General features: G+C 41.3%; 1 protein-coding gene across 6 annotated transcripts in view; it reads right to left on the reverse strand.

Moving 5' to 3' along the window:
• LOC102288865 (furin) overlaps positions 1-22,039 on the reverse strand; it is a 208,697-nt gene that overhangs the window by 3,032 nt on the left and 183,626 nt on the right. For 5 of the 6 annotated variants that reach the window (XM_014334224.2, XM_042221864.1, XM_042221862.1 and 2 more), the window contains 6 exons: positions 21,837-21,947; positions 21,513-21,606; positions 17,843-18,028; positions 17,597-17,602; positions 6,249-6,372; positions 1,143-1,312 (listed from right to left, as the gene is read on the reverse strand). In XM_014334224.2, coding sequence (XP_014189710.1) covers positions 1,143-1,312; positions 6,249-6,372; positions 17,597-17,602; positions 17,843-18,028; positions 21,513-21,606; positions 21,837-21,947 — 691 coding nt within the window. The remainder of the gene's footprint in view (positions 1-1,142; positions 1,313-6,248; positions 6,373-17,596; positions 17,603-17,842; positions 18,029-21,512; positions 21,607-21,836; positions 21,948-22,039) is intronic. The other variant, XM_042221861.1, reaches the window with a different exon arrangement.

Genomic DNA, 22,039 nt, shown 5'->3' on the forward strand with positions numbered 1-22,039 from the left:
CCCCCAACCTAATGGATCAAACAAAGGACATCATTTGTAGGCCAAGTCTTTTTCTGAGCGTCTCTCTCCTCAGCTCTGCATACCAATCCAATACAGCCCAAGGAAAAAAAGCCACGCTGTGGTACGAGTGTGCGTGTGTGTGTGTGTGCGTGCATGTGTGTGTGTGTCTCTGGGCCGGGGGTTGGAAGGTCTGTTTGCCTCTCCGCCAAGCATCGATTTATCCTTTTCTCCAATTTATTTCTCCTCCTTGCCTCTGCAATCCATTCAGATCTGCCTCTAGGGGAGGAACTCGGGGTAAAGACGTTGTCAGGCCTTGCCGTTGCCTCCTAACACCGGCTCAAAACTCATCTACAGGCCCGGGGACCGTGTACCCCTGCAAGGACACGTCGGGCAGCAATGTGTGCATGCAAACAGCTACCTGTCGTCCGGCGGCACACTTCTGTCAAGGCTGTAATTGGCCTGATAATGCAGCATAAAGGACAGTGACAGGGGCTTGTGAATTTGTTTCAGCTCAAACGCTGGGGCTGGAGCAATGATTAAGTAGACCGCAAAATGTCGTCTAATTTTCTAAGGAGCGTTATACCCTGGTGTTTTTTCTGCAGTAACAACTGTTGGAGAAGCCAGAATGATATTTAATTGTTCCTCATAATCAGGCCTAGACTACGAGCAGATATGATGGGAATAACAATATCTGGAGTCCCGATTCAACTGTCTGATCCTTATCTCTGCCTGTATGATTCTGACATTTTCAGATGTTATTACTCACACTCAAGGATTTGTATCCTAAAGCCTCGACAGTGACGACGACGGCGCTCAACAGAAATGCTGCATGTGCACAAATCCCACGGCTCTACCCCCTATCCACACACACACACACACACACACACACACACACACACACACACACACACACACACACACACACACACACCCTTGACAGAGATCTGTGAGCCATTCTTCAGTGTCACAGTGAGCGACGCCTGGCACATCCTTATACCTGAAGTTGATCAATGCAGATATGTCCAGGGGGAAATTGAAATCCATAGGAAATTAGGCGACGCAAGTGATTTATTGGAACAGTAAATCATGGTGCCTGTGATGTGTGGAGAGTCTGTGTTCCAGCTCTGTGCGCCATACTGTACCTTTCCTCTTAGTGACATGGCGATATCAGCAGCTCGCACCTTCTTCTCCCTCTCCATTTGGTAGATCCACTGCAGCAGGTCCATAGGAGGGGACTGGTCCCTCTGGAACAACCACCCATGAGGGATAGGGTTATTCAACCCCATGGACACAACACTCTGCAGGGGTCCCTCTGAAGTTAAAAATAGAAGCACAATTAGATTGCTGTATGCCTCACTACCTATGTTTCTATCTACAGTACATGCCAAATATGTTTCTATTGCATTTTTAAAATAAGACAGGAACGGTTCTGTGGTCTGTAAATACATAAAGTGTGCTGGAGTGGCTCTAGCTCAGGTAGTAGAGCGGGTCACCTACTAAGTGCTCCAGTCTGCATGCCAAATATCTTGCCCAAGGATGCATTCATCGGAGTGTGAATGTGTATGAATGCTAGTTAGGTAGCACTGAAAACCTAGAAAATTGTGATTGGGTGAATGAAAAAGTTGTGTAAAGCGCTTTGAGTGCTCAGATAGAGTAGAAAAGCGCTATATAAGAACCAGTCCATTTACCATTTCTGAGGTTAGTAGCAGAAAAATGTTATTCAGGCAGTTTTGCTAAAATAAATGATATTGGGTGATATTTGCTTTGCAATTTCATTTTGCACATACATCAGAAGATTTTATCGAGTCAATCCTGTTTTGTTACAGTTTACAAACTGTTATTTTCAGCCATTGTTGTGCAATATTTTTATATGCAGGGTTTTACTTGCAGGAGGAGTTCTTGTTCTTCCAAAGAGCCCTTATTTAGATTGATATTAAAATCAGCAGCAGCTGATTTAAAACCAGATTTTTGAATTTATACTTCTGTTACTCAACAAGAAAATTTACAGTACTTTTTTGTTTTCGGTGAGATACTGCAACACAGACTCATTGCCTTCACCCCACCAAGGGCTCACTGTGAGCCAAGAGAGTCATGCAGGGGTTTTCATTGTTAGCAGCAGACTCTGCCATTTCAGTGTCCGACTCAAACTGTCTACCCTTCAAAAGGGATTCCCTGCATGAAGATGCAATCCAGCCTTTCCATTTATCTCACTGACATCATCCTCTTTAGTTAGAATAAGTAAGCGCAGTGACACAACATATCCATCTGTTCCTTGCATTAATAATATCAAAGAATGTGTAAGAATCATTTTGCAGAATTAAAAAAAGAAAGAAAAAAGCAGGAAGCATGTATTCTATCATATTACAGATTATAATATTGTAGTAATAGAGGCACACACACACATAAAAAGCACTAGTCTGTTCTCAACTTAGAGGATGCTTCTCAGCTTTCTGTGTATTAAAAGATCCCTGTAAGGATGAAACTGCAGGACAGAGTCACTTACAGCACAAACAGCAAAATGAAAAATATATATCTGACAGAGTATTTGTAGTTGAGGGGACTGAGTTCATGCACAAATGTTCAAATAAATCCACAAGCTTTCCTTGAGAATAAAACAGAGATAGTGTGTAGTGTGAATCCCGACTGAAGAATCAGCCCCCCACCTCTCAAACACTCCCAACTCCCCCTGCCTTTGCTGTTTTTTTTTTCTCTTCCAGGTACATCACTTGTGTTCTTCTAGCTTGTTTTTGTCCTGCTTTAATTGCTTTTTCTTTTTTTTTTCCTTTTGCAGCGAAGGAAGAAAAGACAACAACAAGGCGGTGAGGGCTGCAGCTAATGGAGAGGCTGTAATTGTGAATGGAGGCATTCATCTGGAGACATCGTCCGTGAATTGCGCTGCACAATACCCAGCGCCGGGCTGCTCAGATCACCAAGCAGTCACCAAGCACGCGTGCACACACGCACACGCGCACACATATAAACATGCTGAACCCTCAGATCACTGGTGCTCAGAGGAGCAACGTAATCACACTTCCGCAGAGAGAAAGACATCGAAAAGGGGAGGAGAGAAGGAGAGGCTGAAGAGGGGGGAGGAAGGGAAGAAGAGAGGAGAAATTATACAAGGAGATAGGAGGAGAGGAAGGGGGAGGAGGAAAACGGAATGGTGAAATTGATGTTTCCTACCATTTGATTTGGGCCACAGAGCCCAGGAGGCAGATCAGATAGAGCTACATGCACACACAGAATCAGCACATGCAAAGAAACAAGGATGCATGCACACCATCCCTCTTCCATAGAGCCCATACATGAAAGACACGCATGCACAGACTCATATACAGAGGCATACATTTAAAGCCATAAATCTGTACAAATATTATGTAAATAACCTGTAGAAGCTCACAGAACCATCTCACAAACCCCATAATTTCTTCTACCTGCTTGAACATTCAAACACAAACACACAAATGCACACACACATATTTTTTAAAGAAGACACAACAAAGCCTATAGTATGGAAGGAAAAAAAAAGCCCTCATCCCGGCGAGGCGAGACGAGACGAGGCACCTGTCAGCTCGGTGGTTCCTGCTACTACAGAGAAACATCAAGAAACAACAACTCAATTAAGCACACCATCCCTGTTCAATTACTGCCACATAATCACAGCAATTTACCTTCACTTGCTGCACAGCCACCAAACAAACACACACAGAGGCACAGCCGCACGTACAGAGGCGGTTTCCCCTCACAAACGCCAGCAGAGACACAGCCGCATCACAAAGACTGACCAGACTGGCTTCATTCTACACATCATTAATGTGAAGCTCATCTGGAGGCATCCGCAGGCTAACCAGCATCAAACAGACACGGAGGACACGGCAGAGAACAATTTAAGTGAAATGCTTATTCACTAAATATGTGATGAACAGCAACAGCACTTCCCAACATGTCCATTACAGTACTGCCACCACTATAAATAGCACAGCTTCTGTCTAGCAAATGTAGCTCGGTATATTTAAGGGTACGCGCTGTAAGTAAGTAACAGAAATCATTTGTGACCCAAATCTGTTCATCTTAATCACTTCTTGCACATTCTTTATGACACCAGGGATCTCAAAATCATCAGTAAGTTGCTATAATTATCATCATCATTAACTAAGAGTGAAATAACCTTTCCACAATGGTCCTGTTTGCTATTGTGCCTTGCTTCTGATATTCTTTTTCTGTGAGTGGCATAAAGATTTGTTATTTTATCTTTCCAAGAAATCAGACAAATTTTGTGTCTTCAGACGGTGTCCGTTGAGTTGCCTTTATATAAATATACAAGTTCTGCTAAAACTGTAACACACAGGTTTAATGCTAAAAAATGGCAGCAGTTCCTCATGGGACCTCAAATAAACAAAGAAATTGTACACAGTGTAGTGCAGTGAGATGGCTTTCCCCAGTTTGGCCAGCACAAAGCTCAAACTCCATCCATACATGTTCAGGATGAGTGAGAATGCCAAATGTGAGCCATGGTTTCACCCATCATCAGCATGCAATCTAAATAATTCTTCTGTGGCAGAACAAGAGCAAATCCCTCCCTGTAAAAAGAAACAAGCCTAGGGAGTAGTAACGCTGACTTAAAGGCATTCAAAATCTGCAGAAGTCTGTTATACACTAACACAAACATAGCAGCTAAAGACCACATGACCCAGGGTGATGCTGATGCCATCTGCCAAAGATTCATTTTTAAAAGGTAACAAAAAGCAGAGATCAACAGGCTTATAGGATCACGCAGAGGAGAGACATTTTTGGGACAAATCTACAGTTGAAGTGCTGTTTCAATGATAATTTTCTTGTGCAGCTAGTTTTCATCAACTTTGCAGTCAGTATTGTGATGATGTAATAGTGTAACATATCACTTTCTACAGGGAACTCATTAATTACTTTAAAAAGTACACATATTAAGTACAATCAAGTCTGAAACATACAAATTCATATCTTACTAAGTTTAAGTTTACTGTTTCTATGACAAACTTCATATTTAGCAGACAGATTTGGAAAGCTATTTATAAAAAATATGAAAACGCACTCTAATCTATTCTGCACACAGCGTAATACAAGCTAGTCTGGAAATTAGAATCATCCAAAGTCATGACTGAGGGTGATGCTCAGGGCACAGTGTGGCTAACTGGCCCACTACAGAATGATGTCACTGGGGATATGACTGAGGAATAGCAACACTGTAAGAACCTGTGAATGAAGTGAGTGTGTGTGTGGACAGCAGATTGACTAACAGCTTGAACTTGGGTTAGATCCAGGAGCATGGGGAGGGATACATGGATGGATGAAGAGAGAGGGAGGAGGGAAGAGGGGGGGAGCCATTGATTTCTCAACAGAGAGATCAGCATCTTGACAGAAAGAGACGAGTGAGCAACGGAGCAAGACACACACACACAGAAAAAGAGAGGAGATACCCACTGCGGCCCTCGGGTGAAATTCCATGACTTTTCCATAACTGAGCTCGAGTACTTTTATGTCGTAAAAACACACCTCCTTCCTAATTTGGGCTGAAACAGGGATGTAATGCGAGGAAAAAAAGAAATCTAAAATAAATCTAAACTTTGACAGCACTTTGGTTAAGGTTCCTGACTTTGCCTGACTATCAGTAAAAAGTGATATTCCAGGACCTCCATGACCAGTGTGAACCCCTGTTGACAGAGATCAACAAGAAAGTCTGGGTACGTCTCTCTCTCCCAGCATGCCTCGGTGAGTCTAACAAACCTGAAACCCCCGACAGGGACACAGAGGAAGGCGCTGTGGCTTTATGCTGTGTGTGGCTAACAAGGTGTGTGTGTGTGTGTGTGTGTGTGTAAGTTGTGTGCAACAGGGAAGCTGACACACACTGTGGAGGAACGGGTGGGATTGAGAAGGGGCAGCCAGGGGTCACGCTGTAATTACACATCATAGTCCCTGTGGTCAGTCCACTGACTTCCTCTGACTGCGGTGCCTCAGCCACACGAGCAGGGATGGCAGGTGGTGGTGGGAGTGGATGGTTGTAGGAAACTTGGAATAATAAGGATAGCACATGTTATATCTATTTTCAGATTTCTATTGTTTAATTAGCTCGTGTATTATTTTTTCCTTGTCCTGTTTTTTATATTAACTCCGTGCATCGTTTGCAGTACGTCCAGCACACATGTCACACCTCTACAGTAACTCAGCCTCCATGCCCACCTCAGAGTGTACCGGTTGCCGCTTTCACATACCGTGCGTGGTCCTGTGTGGGTGGTAGGTGCCATAGAGGATGAGTGTAACGCTGTGTAGAGCTCCGGCTGCCTCCTCTTCACTTGGCCTTGCGCAGCTCCTCACTGTGCCCTTGCGGTCAGTCACCTGGAAACAATCACCATGACAAAGACACCATTTCACCAAAAAATCGATCAATCGATCAACAAGTCAATCAATATTTTATGTGAAAATGTCCAAACACAGCAATACTAAAACCAAAGGCAAAGAATGAGAAGATCTGGCAGTATGTGAATAAAGCATGTAATCGTTAAACTGAGAATTTATCTTACAGTAAACTATTGGATGAACCTTTTCATGATGGAAAAAGTTTTTTTTAGGAAAGCGCCAGACTTCTCTTATAAAAAGGTGATGAAGTAATGGTATACATAAACATGAAATGGATTTTGATCTGTAAATTATCATGCAGGATCCATTCTGGCATAATTTAAATATCTAACTTTAGTTCATATCAGCTGAATTAATCCCAGATGCTTACATCGGATTGTGCACATGCGTCCCAACAGAAGCTCTGGTCTCAAGAGGTTAAGAAAGAGAATAAACATAGTAGCAGACTTCCCAGCATGCACTGTTACAGAGATAAAACTCCCCATAGTCTCTGTCCGTTACTTTTACATTTATTAAAGCATAAAAACTGTGAACTAACGCTTCTTACTTTGTTTAATCAACCCACATTTTTAAGGCAGGAAGAGCTTATGTGTTAAAACCAAAGTGTAGATTACAAAATCATAAAGTCTTCATACAACAATACAAAAATTAACTCGATGGCAACCTTGAGTGTATAATGTGGATGGATATTCAGTAATGTGTTTTTTATAATGAAGATATCTTCTGGAAAGAAGGAATAAGGAATACTGTTACTGTAAGCATCAGTCTCAGCCCAGAATTTCACATCCACAGTTTTTAGTTTATTTATTTATTATTTTTAAATTGAGTTTAAGAGTTTAAGTGAAGGACAGAAGTTATTCATTTACTCTAAACAACCACAAAGAGTATCGACATGCCAACTGTTCAGCTGTTTTAAGGGATGTTTTTGGCTAGAGGTGGGTGGGGGTGAGATCATGTGACAGCTCAATCTGATGACTTAGTACTTAAAACTTGTACACAACAACAACACAAAAGACTTGTGACCTTTAATTTACAACGAAAAGCCTTTGACTGTCACAGCAGCCAATGCAGCGTGTTGCAGCAAAAGTGCAAGTTGAGGTCTGTAATCTCCAAAGGTACAAGATGAATCATTCTGTAATTATCAAGGCAAAAATTAACTTCATCCCTACAAGAGCTGGTGAAGAGCATTCAACAGTGATCTTAGAGAAGCAACTGTTGCTGCCTGTCAATATGACAAGTGGTATAAGAACATTTCTTTTAACAATCTGAAGTCACCATTCCAAAAACAGAAACAGTATTCATTAGTGGAAAACATTCTAGACAGCTGTCAGTGAAATTCACCTCAGCATCAGTCCGTGCAATGCGCAGAGAAAGTCCAAAAAGATCCAAAAGCTACATCTCATACTCTACAGAGCTCACTTAGCATGTTAAATGCTAATCATGACTTGCAATTAGAAAAAGGCTGAACAAATATGGCCTGTTTGAAAGGGTTGCAAGGAAAGAGCTTCTTCTTTCTATTAAAAAGCAAAACAAAACATGGCAGCGCATCTTAAGTTTTCAAAATTGAATCTGAACAAACCGCAAGACTTTTGGAACTATGTCCTTTGGACAGACGAGACCAAAATGGAGATGTTTGATGTGATGTTTTGTCCAACTGTCAAGCACGGTGGTGGAGGTGTGATGATTGGGTCTCGTTTTCAGTCACAGGACCTGGATACCTTGCAGTCATTTGGTCAACCAACTGTCGACTACTGCCATACAGACCTAGATCTAGGTTTAATCATGAGGCCATCTGTCTGACAGCTAAAGCTTGTCCCATATGTGGTCAAGTAACCGGACAAGGATCACAAGTGCACCGGCATATCTACAACAGCAACAGAGTTGCAATGGCGCAGTCAAAGTCCAGCCTCAACCCGACTAAAATGCCTGGCAGGACCTTAACAGATCTGTGCATAAACGAATGCCTGCAAAATTCAATGAACTGAAGCAATGCTGCAAAGAAGAGTGAAGTCTTCAACAACAATGTGAGAGACTGATAAAGTCATACGGAAAACTATGACTTCAAGTTATGGCTACAAAGGGTGGTGAAAACTATCTTTTTCACTCTGTCATGTCAGTTCTCTGACTTCCTCTTTCAATTACATCAAATCATCATTTTATTCATAAATCAGGACAGTATTTGGATAAAAAATGGAAAAATGAAATCTTTTCTGTAGCTCAGCCCACAGATAATTAAAAGAAACATATCTAAATTACCTGACTGTTATGAAAACCCACAAAATCCCCTTTTAGTCAAGCATTGTTCAAAGATGGCTTTATACCATAAATCTGCCACATCAACTGTCCAGTCTGCCTCTCTGCCTGTGTGTGTGTGCATATGTGTGTGTGTATATTCTACGCAGTGTGTGTGTGTGTGTGTGTGTGTGTGTGTGAGTGTGTGAGAGTGCTCAGAGCAGATCGGAGGCCAGGCATGGCAGCCCCCAGCTGAGTGCTGCATTGATTTGTTGTTGGTAAACAAACAGCTGGATGCTACAGGTGGATCGATATGCCTTGCACGCCTCCTCGCCTCCCAGCAGGACTTTCTACTAGGTTGACATGGCTCTCTGAAGAGCTGCAACCCTGCTGTCACCGGGAAACCTCACGAGTCAAATATTTCAAATTCCAGATTGTTTCTAATTGAGCTGAAGTTCGTTTTACACATAAAGTTATGTTCCTGAATCCATAAAATATGCTTGTGAGTTCCATAACTTTGTAATCATTTTGTAAAGCACATATTTGGTGTCAACTATAAGTGCACCTTATCTTCATTATAACTGAAGATAAGGCAAAAATTAAGAAGCAGTCATCCAGCTATTACACTGAAGGCGTGATGAAAATGATATTTAACTACAATGTTATAAAAAATGTGAGAACTACATGTGGAGACAAAATCGGGGCACAGAGGATAGAAAGATATTAAACTGACTTTTAGACAAAAGGGAGACAAAGAACATGAAAGGATTAGCAGAAGTAGAGGAACAGAGGGGAAAGTGGAAGGATTTCAAAAGCCAGAGAGAGAGAGAGAGTGAAACTACAGAGACAAAAAGAAGTGGGAGAGGGGGATTAGTGATGGGCGAGAGATGGCAGGATATCGAAACGGGTGAGTGTCAGGGTGATGGGAGCGAGACCCGGTGACTGGGAATGATGAGGAAGGAGTTCAGAAAGAGATACTGATACACAGGTAGTGGAATTGTGAAAAAACAACAACATAGGAACAGTGAGAGATGGTGAGAGTGGGAGGATGATAGACAAAATGAGATGAAAAGAACAAAAACAGAGCACAAATTATGCATTTAGCGGAGAGCATCACTGAGAAAGACAATTAAATGGAGACATGCAACGAAAAGACAAGAAAACTGTACTTTATGATGTTTTCAGTGCTTCTTCCCAGAGGAAGTATCAACTCCTTTCCAGGACACCCCGCTCCACATTTATACAATCAAACACCTGGAAGATACTTTCACCACAAGTCCATAATTCTTAAAAGTACAGCTCCTCTGAGAAAGGACGTGACTTTGCACCGTTGTAAATTTCTGAATCAAAGCAAAGCTCGCTAGCAGCTACATTAGGCATCACTGCTGTGTCATTTCTCCAACCATTTCTACACCATCCTCTCCTTCTTAAAAGTTGACACCTTTTTACAAATACGTACTGATTGTTTTGCAGGTGGCAGATGTTTGTTTAGTCACTGTTACTATGGGTGTTAATTCTAAATAAATGGCTTTGTTAATTCTGCCAAGAAATGGTCAGTTTGTGATGATATAAAATACTTTCCTGAGATATGCTTCCACATTTTTTAAATATAGATTCACTTTAATCTGAACCAATTATGCCTTCACTCTTTTTTCTCTCATGCAGTGGGGGAAATACTTGTAATAACGATTTGATCGCCTGCTAATTTTGTAAGTTTGCTCACTACCAAAGAAATGAACAGTCTGTAATTTTGTGCTAGTTTTATTTTAGTGGAGAGAGAGACAGGATATCAACCAAAAATCTGAAGTTATAAATTGATTTGCATGTCACTGAGTGAAAATAGTATTATTTTATTTATTAGTATTATTATGAAAAAAGTAGTTGATCCCCCACAAAAAACTTGACTTGATATTTGGTGGAGAAACCCTTGTTGGCAAGCACACTAGTAACACGTTTCTTGTAGTTAGTCACCAGGTTTGCACATCTCAGGAGGGATTTTTTCACTCCTCTTTACAGAAACTCTAAATATTTTAGGTTTCTTGGCTGCTGCTTCACAAGCTTCAGCTCCCTCCACAGATTTTCTATAGGACTGAGGTCTGGAGACTGGCTAGACCACTCCATGACCTTAATGTGGTTCTTCTTTAGCAGAAGGTGGCAACTAAAACAGTTGCTACCTTCTCACCAAACTTCTTACTGATGGACTTCACATTCCAGCCTTCTGCAGGTGTACAATCTTGTCTTGACCAGGTCTTGACCATGGTGGTGGAAGAAGCTGATTCTGTGGGCAGGCTAGCATTTTATTCACGTAATGAGTTGAGATCAGGATATAAGACATCTATCGTCTTATTTATAACGATATAAATCACAAAAATTGAACATTTTCTGTAAATTCTGTGAATCTCGGGCAGCTCGACTTGCGTGAAGTGTTTCCAGCTGGGCGTCATGTACTCGGTTTCGAGTGTTTGACCCAATCCATGAAACTATATATTTTTCTACATAAGTTGTAACGGCCGCCGTTTTCGTTGTATTTATTACACGGTGTGCTGCGGGGGAAAGCCCGTTCTAACGTTTGCATCTAAGGTTTATTTTTTAGCACATAACGGCTCTTTTTTGCTTCTCATCCGTAAACACTCTACATACTGTTTCACGTGATTCAGTTTATTTTGAAAAGTCTCAACAGGATCTTGAGCTTTATTGTGAAAGGCTTATGTGGAAAATAAACAAGCGGACACGCCATGGTTTTACCGTCGTTGTTGCTAACGACAACGCATGAAAACAGGCGCATGTCGGTCTGTAGTGTGGTTATATTGACTATAAGAGAAAGAGAACTTTAAGAAATTAATATAGCCACTACAGTGACCATCAAAATGATGAAAAAATATTGCCATAAACAGTTTATTTTGCGACACCACGAAACAAACGATAGCGTAAAATGAAACGATAAATGGCTTTTATATCATCGTTATATCGAACAGCCCTAATCAGGAGTATCTGAAATTAAGCAACTGATTGATGTAATCTGTGTATCACATGGGCACACAGTCAATCTGTGGGAATCAGAATTGGAGATGGGTTGCAGGAGATCAAATACTTATTGCACTCAATGTAATGCAAATCACTTTATGACTTTTATGTAATGTGTTTTTTTCTGGATTTCTGTTTAATATTCTGTCTCTCACAATTAAAATGATACTAGCATAAAAACGAGAAATGGTTTATTTCCACCACTGTATATTTACTGTTAAAATAGTATGTGATCATAATAAGTACATTAACATATTAACTCACTAACTCACTTTAGGAGGGGAAGCCAATCAAGAAAAAGTTGGCTTGAAGACTGACAAGCTAAATTGACAGACGTATAAACTGAGGGGCCAGTGCCCAGTACAAGAAAAATGAAGATTATTCTAAGCTTTGACTTATGCAAAGCTACCGTAGTAGACTCTAAGAATAAAAACTATCAAGCAAGAAATGAGGTCCCATTTTAAAAGACTTATCAAGTCTAACTTCATATAATTTTATATAACAGAAAAATTAAATCTGTAATTTAAAAAACAAAACTGCTGCACTGTCTGTTAAATGTTATTTTCTTTTCACAGATAACAGAATATTAAATAATAAGGTTTCCCACCCAACAGTTCAGTCTGCAGTTGTACTAACAGGTGTAAAATGTGCAACAGGAAGTTGCTAGACAACGGCACACAGGGCTCAGTCTACTCTCATGGAATAAACAGAAGCTTCAAAATAAAACCTCCAAAAAAAGAAACCTGCGATTGTTGGCAGTGTTAGAGAGTGAAGCAGTGTCAGATGGGAGGGGAGGAGGAGTCTTGCTGCGTCTACATATGTAAAGCAGCAGGGAAGCAGCAGTGTGTCAGACTGAGGCTCTGGCCCAACCTGGGCTCCTCACTGCTCCCTCCAACACATCAATCATCCAAAACAGGGCCATCACAGCCACGCTGCATGCTGGGAGACACACATGCACAGACACACACACACTGCAGCAAGCTTACACGCAAATGTCTGCACAAACACACAAACACTGCTTCCATCAACACAGACATTTAAAACTGCGCACACACATAGAGTAAACAAATATTCAGTGAATTGCAAACACGCGCATGTACTGCACCCTCGCACACGGCCAGCTTCTCAACAGAAGAGACACACGAATATACAGAATAATATGCTGCAAAAGCACACACATACAAACACCTAGAGTGCAATGAATTCACGCAGACACACACACAAACTAGAGTCACACTCTCTGTGCCTCCCAGTCTCACACAAAACAGATAAACAGAAATAGGTATCCTGTGCCCACAGGGTGCCCTCGCCCCCGACCATCTGCGACGGGTGCCAACACACAGTGGGTGATATTTACATGGAGACCCCCCTCCACTACTCCCCTTCCTACCACAATCACACACACACACAAACACACACACACACAAATTTAAAAAAAAAAAAAAACGAAGGGAAGGGAAGAAAGAAAGAAAGAAAGAAATACCCACAAAGGGCCGCTTGGATCGCTTGATCTCCCAAAACTCATTAAACATGCAAATATATGTAAATATATGCACCTCTAGAAATCCACCTTGGGCCAAAGTGAGTGAGTGTGTGTGAATGAAAATGCATGTTTGTTTGCGTGTGATTGTGTTTCTACTTCAGGCTTTGACAGTGTTTCTGCCAAACTTGATACTGTGTGCAAGTATGTTGCTGTTACAGTAACTACAGAAGATGTTCTTACACTGGTTTTACCAGAGGTCAGCAGTACTTCTCCCCTGTACAGGTAGTACATAACATTGTAGGATAACTTTTTAAAGTCCGAAAAAAATCTGCCTTTTAAAAATGGGACCTAACATCACCTCTAAGAATATGAGACTGCAGCGAGTATATTTTTCTCATTTCTGAATTATTTTTCAGTGTAGAGTTCATAAAAGCCCCAGATACACATTTTCTCCTTCGACAAGTAAAATCCAGCTTTCCAATTAGTTACTATAGTCAAACCACATTCAGTTCGATTTTATTTATACAGCGCCAAATCACAACAACAGTCGCCTCAAGGTGCTTTATATTGCAAGGTAAAGACCCTACAATGATACAGAGAAACAATCAGATGACCCCCTATGAGCATGTACTTGGCGACAGTAGGAAAGAAAAACTCCCTTTTAACAGGAAGAAACCTCCAGGAGAACCAGGCTCAGAGTGAGGCGGCCACCTGCCAAGCCTGAGGATGAGGGGAGGAAGACAGGACACAACATTCATCGGGCCTGTACAGTTAGACTAAAAACATAAAATCCAGTTAGTGTAATACTTTTTCAAAATGCAACGTCTAAAAAGTAAATATCAGAGCACTGCATCTAATAGCACACGCTTGTATTTAATACCAAATATGATGATGAAGCAAATAAAACAACCTTATCGTAACAGTCTGGTGTTTTTAACGAACACCATCTTACCCCAGAAGGGTTTATCATTTACCCAGCGAGAATGAACAACACAAACTGTACCATATTCATCAACTCAAGGTGGAAGACAGTGGCAGAAACTGCGTAGTTAATACTTTATCTTCAGGTTTTTCTATTATCACTTAGTCACGGTGTATGTGTGTGTGTGTGTCTGTGTTTGGTTTGTGTAATCTGTTGGGGAGACAAGAGGGGAAAGACTCCTGAAGGAGCACAAGGGATGAAGATGGTAAATATATGATCTGTCTATCACAGACAGCAAGGGTGGCTGTTTGTGTGTCTGAGCGTGTGTGTGTGTGTGTGTGACCACAGTGCTGCAGGCTAAATAGTGCTATTATATTCCTACAGCCGCTCTAGTCACAGTCAGCTCGAGTCTCAAAGTCCTCTGGGAATCAGAGATGTCGCTGCTCAAAGACTGCTGCCACACTGCTATAAACACACACACACACACACACACACACACACACACACACACACACACACACACACACACACACACACACACACAAACCTACCCTGTGGGCATGGCAGGTGGGGTGGGAGAGCAACGTATGTGTGTTTATATTTTTGCCGTGTTTTTTTCTGCTTGTGTGTTTGTGTGTATAAGGTCTCAGTGAAAGTGGAGCACAGTAATGACACCCTTCTATAATATTCTTTGAAAACTCATTGTATCAGGCAGCAGAAGGAATGGAAAAAAAAACTGCTGTCAGTCATAGTTACCAATTAGAAGAGTTGTTACTGTACCACACACGCACACAGTAAAAGACTTCGTACAGTGAAATTACAAAGAGGGATACTTCCCTCATACCTTTCATGGTAAGTCACAGTGTAGTTAGGTTTTTTTTTATATTCTCAGGTTTTAAGATATCATTCGTCCGTCTAGGGCTGGGACTATTGATGATATAAACCTAATCATAATTGAGTTCATTTCAAACGTTGATTTAGTGTAGCAATATTAGAATAAGCACAAACTAACAATTTATGACATCATCTACAATTTAACTTAATGAGCCCCCGATTCATATACATGTGACACATGCTCTTTTAACAGCAAGACATGATGCTTCCAGATTCTGTTTCAATACGAGTCATAACTGGCCTGAGATATGAAGCTCCCTGACTATAAATAAACTAGTTATTTAGAAAACATTTATCCTTGTTTAACTTGTATTTTGCAGCTCACATAAATCTCACTCCTTTTACAGCTCCTGCTAGGAAGTTTGAAGCTTAAAAGTCTTTAACCTCAACAAAATTTTAACTTAAAGTGTTCAGATTGTTAAAAAGAAAATGTGCATAGTCCACATCGAGGTCTGTTGATTATCAAGGAAAGTGGGGACACTGATTGCGGTGGAGATGAATCTGGTAAAATAACACCAAAACCACTGGTGACGACATTCACCACAGAGAGGAAAAAATGTCTACATTTGGGTGAAATTACCATTTTATCTTCTTATGGGCCATCCTTAATGACAGCGTGCATATTGTAAACTGCACGCTGTCATTAAGGATGGCGGTGGGATTTCCATATTGTGCAATACTGTCTCTGGTCAACAGTAAAAGCAGGGAGGTGAGCTGAGGCACCACAGATGGCGGTAGAGTGAGCACAAGGGAGAGCAGTTATGACAAGAGCGAGAGAGAGTATGTATTTCCAGCCCCGCATTCCCGTCTCCTTCACAACGCTAGAAGGTCAGCTGAGCCTCGAGCCATAACACTCGCTCCCTTTTCACTTCAGTCCCACTTTTATTCCTAGTAGAACCACAGCGCTCTTTGACAATTGTCATCATGACGAATCAATACGGACTTCTCCACAGACCCCGTGTCCCTCAGCCCCCGTTCTCTGCCGCCCTTGAGTTTTTAAACACAGATCCAAAACATAGTCCAGGTAAAGTCCCTTCCCAGGGCTCCATGTTATAGGTTACCCTTGCCTCTCTCTAAAACTCCTCTTTTTTCTTAGTCCTGTATGTCCTCTGGTTCTCTCCATGTATCAGTGTCAGATTTAATTGGCGTAGCTGCTTGTCAGAGGCTTTTTGTAGCAGCCTGCCAAATGTCAAAAACCATTAAAAATGACAATTTGTGTTATTTAGCAATCAATATCTATACACTTTCGGAAAAGAGAGATTTTGATTCATATAGTTGGACATTGTTGTTCAACTTTAGCCATGTAAGTCCTTGGTATCCCCCTCCCCACCCCACCATGCTAACGCACTGTCTCCTTTTCAAGCACCCCGTATTTGTGAGAGTGTGTACATGTTGCTCTCCAATCTACGGCAGAGCTGACATCCAGCATGAAACCAATCAGTGTGTGGGTGTGTGTATGGGCTGATTAGTGGCGTGCTAAGGCATGCGGCACGTCAGATGCGAGCGTTAATTCGTGTTGCGAGCATCGCGGCGACTTGTCTCGGCCCTCCGGTAATGAGCAACGGCACCGTTATGTGGCTCGGCTTCACGGTGCTTCTTCCCCATCTCTGCGACACACTGGGCCCTGGTAATTGGTCACAGAGGGGACAGTAAATCTGTACGAGGACGTGGGAGAGACACAGAGACATGGAGCCAGAGAAAAGAAAGAGTGTGTGTGTGTGTGTGTATGTGTGTGTGTTTGCATGTGTGCGAATTTGCAGGAGGAGGTAGGTGACGAGGACGGAGGGGGGGTGTCTTTCATCTTCACAGCTTTTTCTTTATAAACCTCCAACTGTTTACAAGGACTGACGCCTATTTGCACACACACAAATACAGACACACACACATTTCTACATAGCGAGTCGTCCCCCCCCCAACTGCTACCACCCACACATATACAGTAAATGACCTCAGCGCGCTACTGTCTGAGAGTATGGATTCTAATCAGATGTCGGCAGTATTGTGCCTGTCAAACCCGGCCAAGGTTACTTAACCTTCCAGTCTTAATTTCCCTTCCATTTTAGCTCCTTCCTCCATATCAAACATCAGCACATCTATGAGAGGAAAAAAAAGAAAGAGTGTGGGGAGGAAAATGAAGATTGCCATGCTTGGCTGAATCTTGGAGATGAAAGTAGAGGATGATTCACATTGCTATTGCAAAATGAACTGAACCAAGCTGAGCTGAGCTGTGCCGGGCTGGGCTATTTTTAAACTTCTATACAACACAGCTACTGGAAGAGGACAATGTGAAGCGGAGCAAATTATTTCTATATCATGAGGGAAGGTATGCGAAACAAGGCCTCCAGGAGAGCAAAGTTAGTATATAAACTATGTCACAAAGATTTTGGCTACTTTTTCTTGTCACTTCTTTACTAGTTTCCAAGTCATATCAGTTATTAAGAGACAGACAAAAGGCGTTTAGTGTAATTACTACTTTTTATAGTTCAAAGCTAGCCAAATGTTTTAACATGCTGTATAAAACACATGAACATGTTATTAAGAACCACTAACAATGTTAGCTTCGCTAAATGCTAACATCAATTGTCATTAGTGGTCATGGGGACAATAACAAAACAGATGTAGTGATGTTTAATGGCTTGTCTACATACCTCAAACTTGGATGTTGGAATGCCAGAGTTAGCACGTTACAGCAAGGAAAAACAGGATTTGTTTTGATTCTTAGCAAGGCAGAATCATTCAGGTATCGTGAGCAATGCAGTATAATACTTTTATTTGCACTTAAAAACACCACTGCAGCACACTTATTCAGGAATGCACCATTACTTGTTATCATTTGCTAAATAGCAACCAGGGCTAACAGTTAAACACTGATAGGAGCAGCTTTTCTTTCTCACCTGGAGGCTCCAGCGGCCTCGTGGCTGCTCACCCCAGCAGTGCACAGTCATCAGAGTCCAGTTCTTCAGTCCAGCGGTGGAGGCATCATAAGGCCTCGTATCCAACAGCACCGACACTGTGCCACCAGGAGACACCAGGCTTATGGATAGGTCACCACGGCACGCTGCGTTGATACTCACTCTCACCTGTTGAGAGACAGATGGCAAGCTCCATGAAGGAATAGTTCCACATTATAGGATATTCACTTTCTCATCTTCTTCCTATAATAAGCTCGATACAACTGTTTGGTGAGCTAAAACATGAAAAAGCTGCTAGCAGCCACTTAGCTCCCTTTAACATAAAGGGAAACTGTCGATCTGATTCTCTTAATTAGCCTGACTGTTTTACATGTATCATATTCAGCTTTTATATCGGTTTGTTTAATCTGCTCGGGTAAAAAACTTGTATTTTTTGTGTTAACTGAGAGTTTCTACCAGAAGATTTACAACTTCATATTGATGAGAGGAAATTACTGTGCTGGGGTAAAAGATAGTTCCATTTATAATGTCCTATTAAACTGCAGATTGCTGTTTTATACTGTTTTAAATATCTTTGTGCAGTTTAAACAAAAAAGAGACAACATAGCAATTGGCGAGTTTTTGCTGACAGATTCTGCTAACCTTGCACCAAGTCAATATTAACTAATTTCCGTTGTTTCCATTTTTCCCCCCAGTTTTAGTCATGCAGATTTAACCATATCTACACTGTAGCTTCATATATAAGAGACAACTGGCATCCATGCTTTCATCTGACTCCCTCCAAAAATGGCATATTTTTCTAGCACTTTCTTTGAATGTGCCTTCTTAATCAATTTGCTGTTTTAATCTTTGACATCCTAGATAAGACATGTGATGAAGGAACAAACAATGTACTTCCCTCCCTGATAAGGTCCGCTGACTAATTATGAAAATAGAACAGAGAGTGCTGTATTGCTTAAATCTAAATCTAAATCCAATAAGTATTGTCTGAGATAATGTGGCACATAGATGGACAAGCCAAAAATATGTCCATAGCCAGGCAAAGACAAAGGGAAGCAGGTGAAGAAAGTATAATAAATGGAACACGATTGTGCAGGATATTAGCTAAATGATTTAAATAAGCCCATATCCCCTGCCACCACCAGTAGCACCCAGTAAACACCCTCCCTGTCCCTGTTCATCACAAGCAGCACATCTGGTGTGACAATGGCACATCGCAGAGAGAGCCGCCAAGCTGCAAAAAGACTGACAGCCCGCTCCTGTTTACGGCGTGTTACCACGGCAACACATCCATCAATCACACCTCGCAGCGATGGCCTGACCCACGCTTTCTGCCAGGGAGCAGAGCCGCAAAGATGAAGCCTTTTCAATTTGCATGCTGACACACTCTCGCTCGCTCTCCTTCTCTCTCCTCGCCATTTCACAAGTACACACATTCACAAACACAGAATACTCGCACAAACTGAGCCGCGCACAGACACGTACAGTACGTATGCCTGCTGACACAATCAAACATAAACACATTTGCATGTATGTGCCTGTGCTCAAGAAAACTCAGTTTTGCCATTTTCTGCAAATTACACTGCCAACACATTGCACATCACAGTATGATGTTTTTTTTTATCTCCTCTATTCTCAGATAAAGCACATGACACTGAAACCCCAAAACAATTTATATGGCATCTTCAAGCTCCCTCGACTGTAGGCAGAAGTTAACTTTTGAATGCACTTGTGCTTGATTTCTGTCCTGTCAAGGGCAACAGGAACATTGAAAGACTATAGGAGTAGATTTACATCACACTTCAATATTTTAAAAAGCATCTTCATCAGTCACGTTATTAGTACACCTGTATGTGTAGCATGTTAACGAAAGTATCTAATCAGCCAGTTATATGGCAGCAGCTCAAAGCATTTAAGCATGTAGACAACTTGCTGAAATGGAGCATCAGAATGGGGAAGAAATGTTACTAAAGTGACTTTGAATGTAGCATGGTTGTTGGTGCAAGAAAGACTGTTCTGGGTATTTCAGACGATGCAGTGATTTTCCCACACAATCATCTCTAGGGTTTAAAAGCAATGGTGTGAAAATGAAACGATCCAGTGAGCAGCAGTTCCCTGGAAAAAAAAATGCCTTGTTGATGCCAGAGGTCAGAGGAGAATGGCCTGACTATGTTAGGCTGATAGGAAGGCAACAGTAACTCGAATAACCACTTGTTACAACCAAGGTATGCAGAAGAGCATCTCTGAATGCACGTTTCTTCAGAAGAAGACCACACTGGTCCTGTCAGCTAAGAACAGCAAACTGAGGCTACAGTTTTCACCTGATTAATGACCTAATTTCTGCTCCAACACTCGGATGATATGGTTGGAATTTTTCATAAACACCATAAAAGCATAGATCCATCCTGCCTTGCATCAGCAGTTCAGGCTTCTGGTGACACTCAGTGACTGGACTGACACACACACACACACATACCTTCACACACTTCACTACCTCAAGCACCTATCTGTACAATGTCACACAGACACACACACACATTAATACATCAAGTTACTTTTTGCACAATGCTCAGTCTTTTGCACAACCCACTGTCACTGTTGCACTTTTCTATTGCACTGTTGTGTCTGCATTGTTCTGTTCTGTCTGGTGTTGCACTGTTTTTTGCAATTTTTGCACACTTGCACTTTATGTAGTCCTGTGTTGATTGTCTGTTATATGCACATGATTGAAATGACAATAAAACCACTTGACTTGACGGTGGTGTATTGGTGTGAGGGATATCTTCCTGGCAAACTCTGGGCCCTTTAATACTGTTTAAACACCAAAGTCTACCTGAGTATTGTTGCTGACTATGTCCATGCCTTTAGCAGGGTAACACAGCATGCCACAAAGCTCATATCTTTTCAGACTGGTTTCTTGAATGTGAAAACAAGTTCAATGTACTCAAATGATTTCTACAGTCACCAGATCTCAATTCCATAGAGCACCTTTGGCGCGTAGTGGAACGGAAGATTTGCATCAAGGATGTGCAGCCAAGAAATCTGCAGCAACTGTATGATGCTATCATGTGAATATGGATCAAAAACTCTGCGAAATATTTCCGGCACCTTGTTGAATCTGTACCATAAAGAATTAATGTAGTGCTGAGAGCAAAAAAAAGAGTCCAACCCTAAACTAGCAAGGCGTACCTAACATGGAGTGTGAATGTATATGCCTATGCTATTGAAAAAAACTCACTTTTGGAATCTTTCTTTGAATTTTTCTGTAATAGTTTAACATTTTTGAAAACAAACCTGTTCACTTTCTTGCTGTAATTTTTTTTTTATAGATTGATATGTTATGGCTCATATCATGCACACTCAGTGTAAAGACAAAGGAGAAGGTAAAGTCTTTATAAAGCCTTTAAAAAATGGAAAGGAGACAAGTAGCCTGCTTCTGTTTACTGAAGTCCACCTGCTAGCTCCTCTGAAATTCACTAATTCACCGTTTTCAGTTTTTCGTGTATGCTTAATCTGGAGAAAACTTCTCAGTGAGTGGAGAGTAATATTTCTTTGCAAGTAGGTGAATAATTGCATTTACCAAAAACAAATTAATGCCAAAAAATGTTGTAAAATGTCATGTATTTAGTCAAAAAAATAAAAAATTACCCACCTGGACATGCTCAAGAGTGTTGATCTCATTAGCCCTTCCTCGACAGGCTTCTGATTGGATGTTCACATTGACTCCTTGCCCTGGATAAAAGATTCTAGCCAATACAAAATCATTACCTCTGTAAGTCGAAAGCCTCAAAAGCCTCTTCTCACATGCTCATTTCACTTTCATATGTATGCATAAAGCAGTGACAGGACAGATGAAGTTGAGTTAAAGATCATGGATGCTGATATCAAAACCAGTTTCTTGGGGGCTAATCTGAAAATCCTTAGCAGATAGAGTCAATAAAGTTTTTTTTTTTAAAAAAAAATCTTTGTATTTTACCTGGCAGGATCAAGCGTGACTTCTTGTGTGCACTTCTTCTGTGAAGGAACACTGTGGAAGTGTGTGGCCTGCTGCACCATCAGCCCTGCATCCAACAGTCCAAAGCCGTACCTGCAACAAGGAAGGAAGAAGCAGTCCATTATGTGTATTTGTGAATATGATGAGCAGGAGCATGGTGTTGCGTTTTTATCCTCACAAACGTG

Source organism: Haplochromis burtoni, unplaced genomic scaffold, assembly GCF_018398535.1.
Source record: "Haplochromis burtoni strain Fernald_Lab_line unplaced genomic scaffold, NCSU_Asbu1 Contig_76, whole genome shotgun sequence".
NCBI lineage: Eukaryota > Metazoa > Chordata > Actinopteri > Cichliformes > Cichlidae > Haplochromis > Haplochromis burtoni.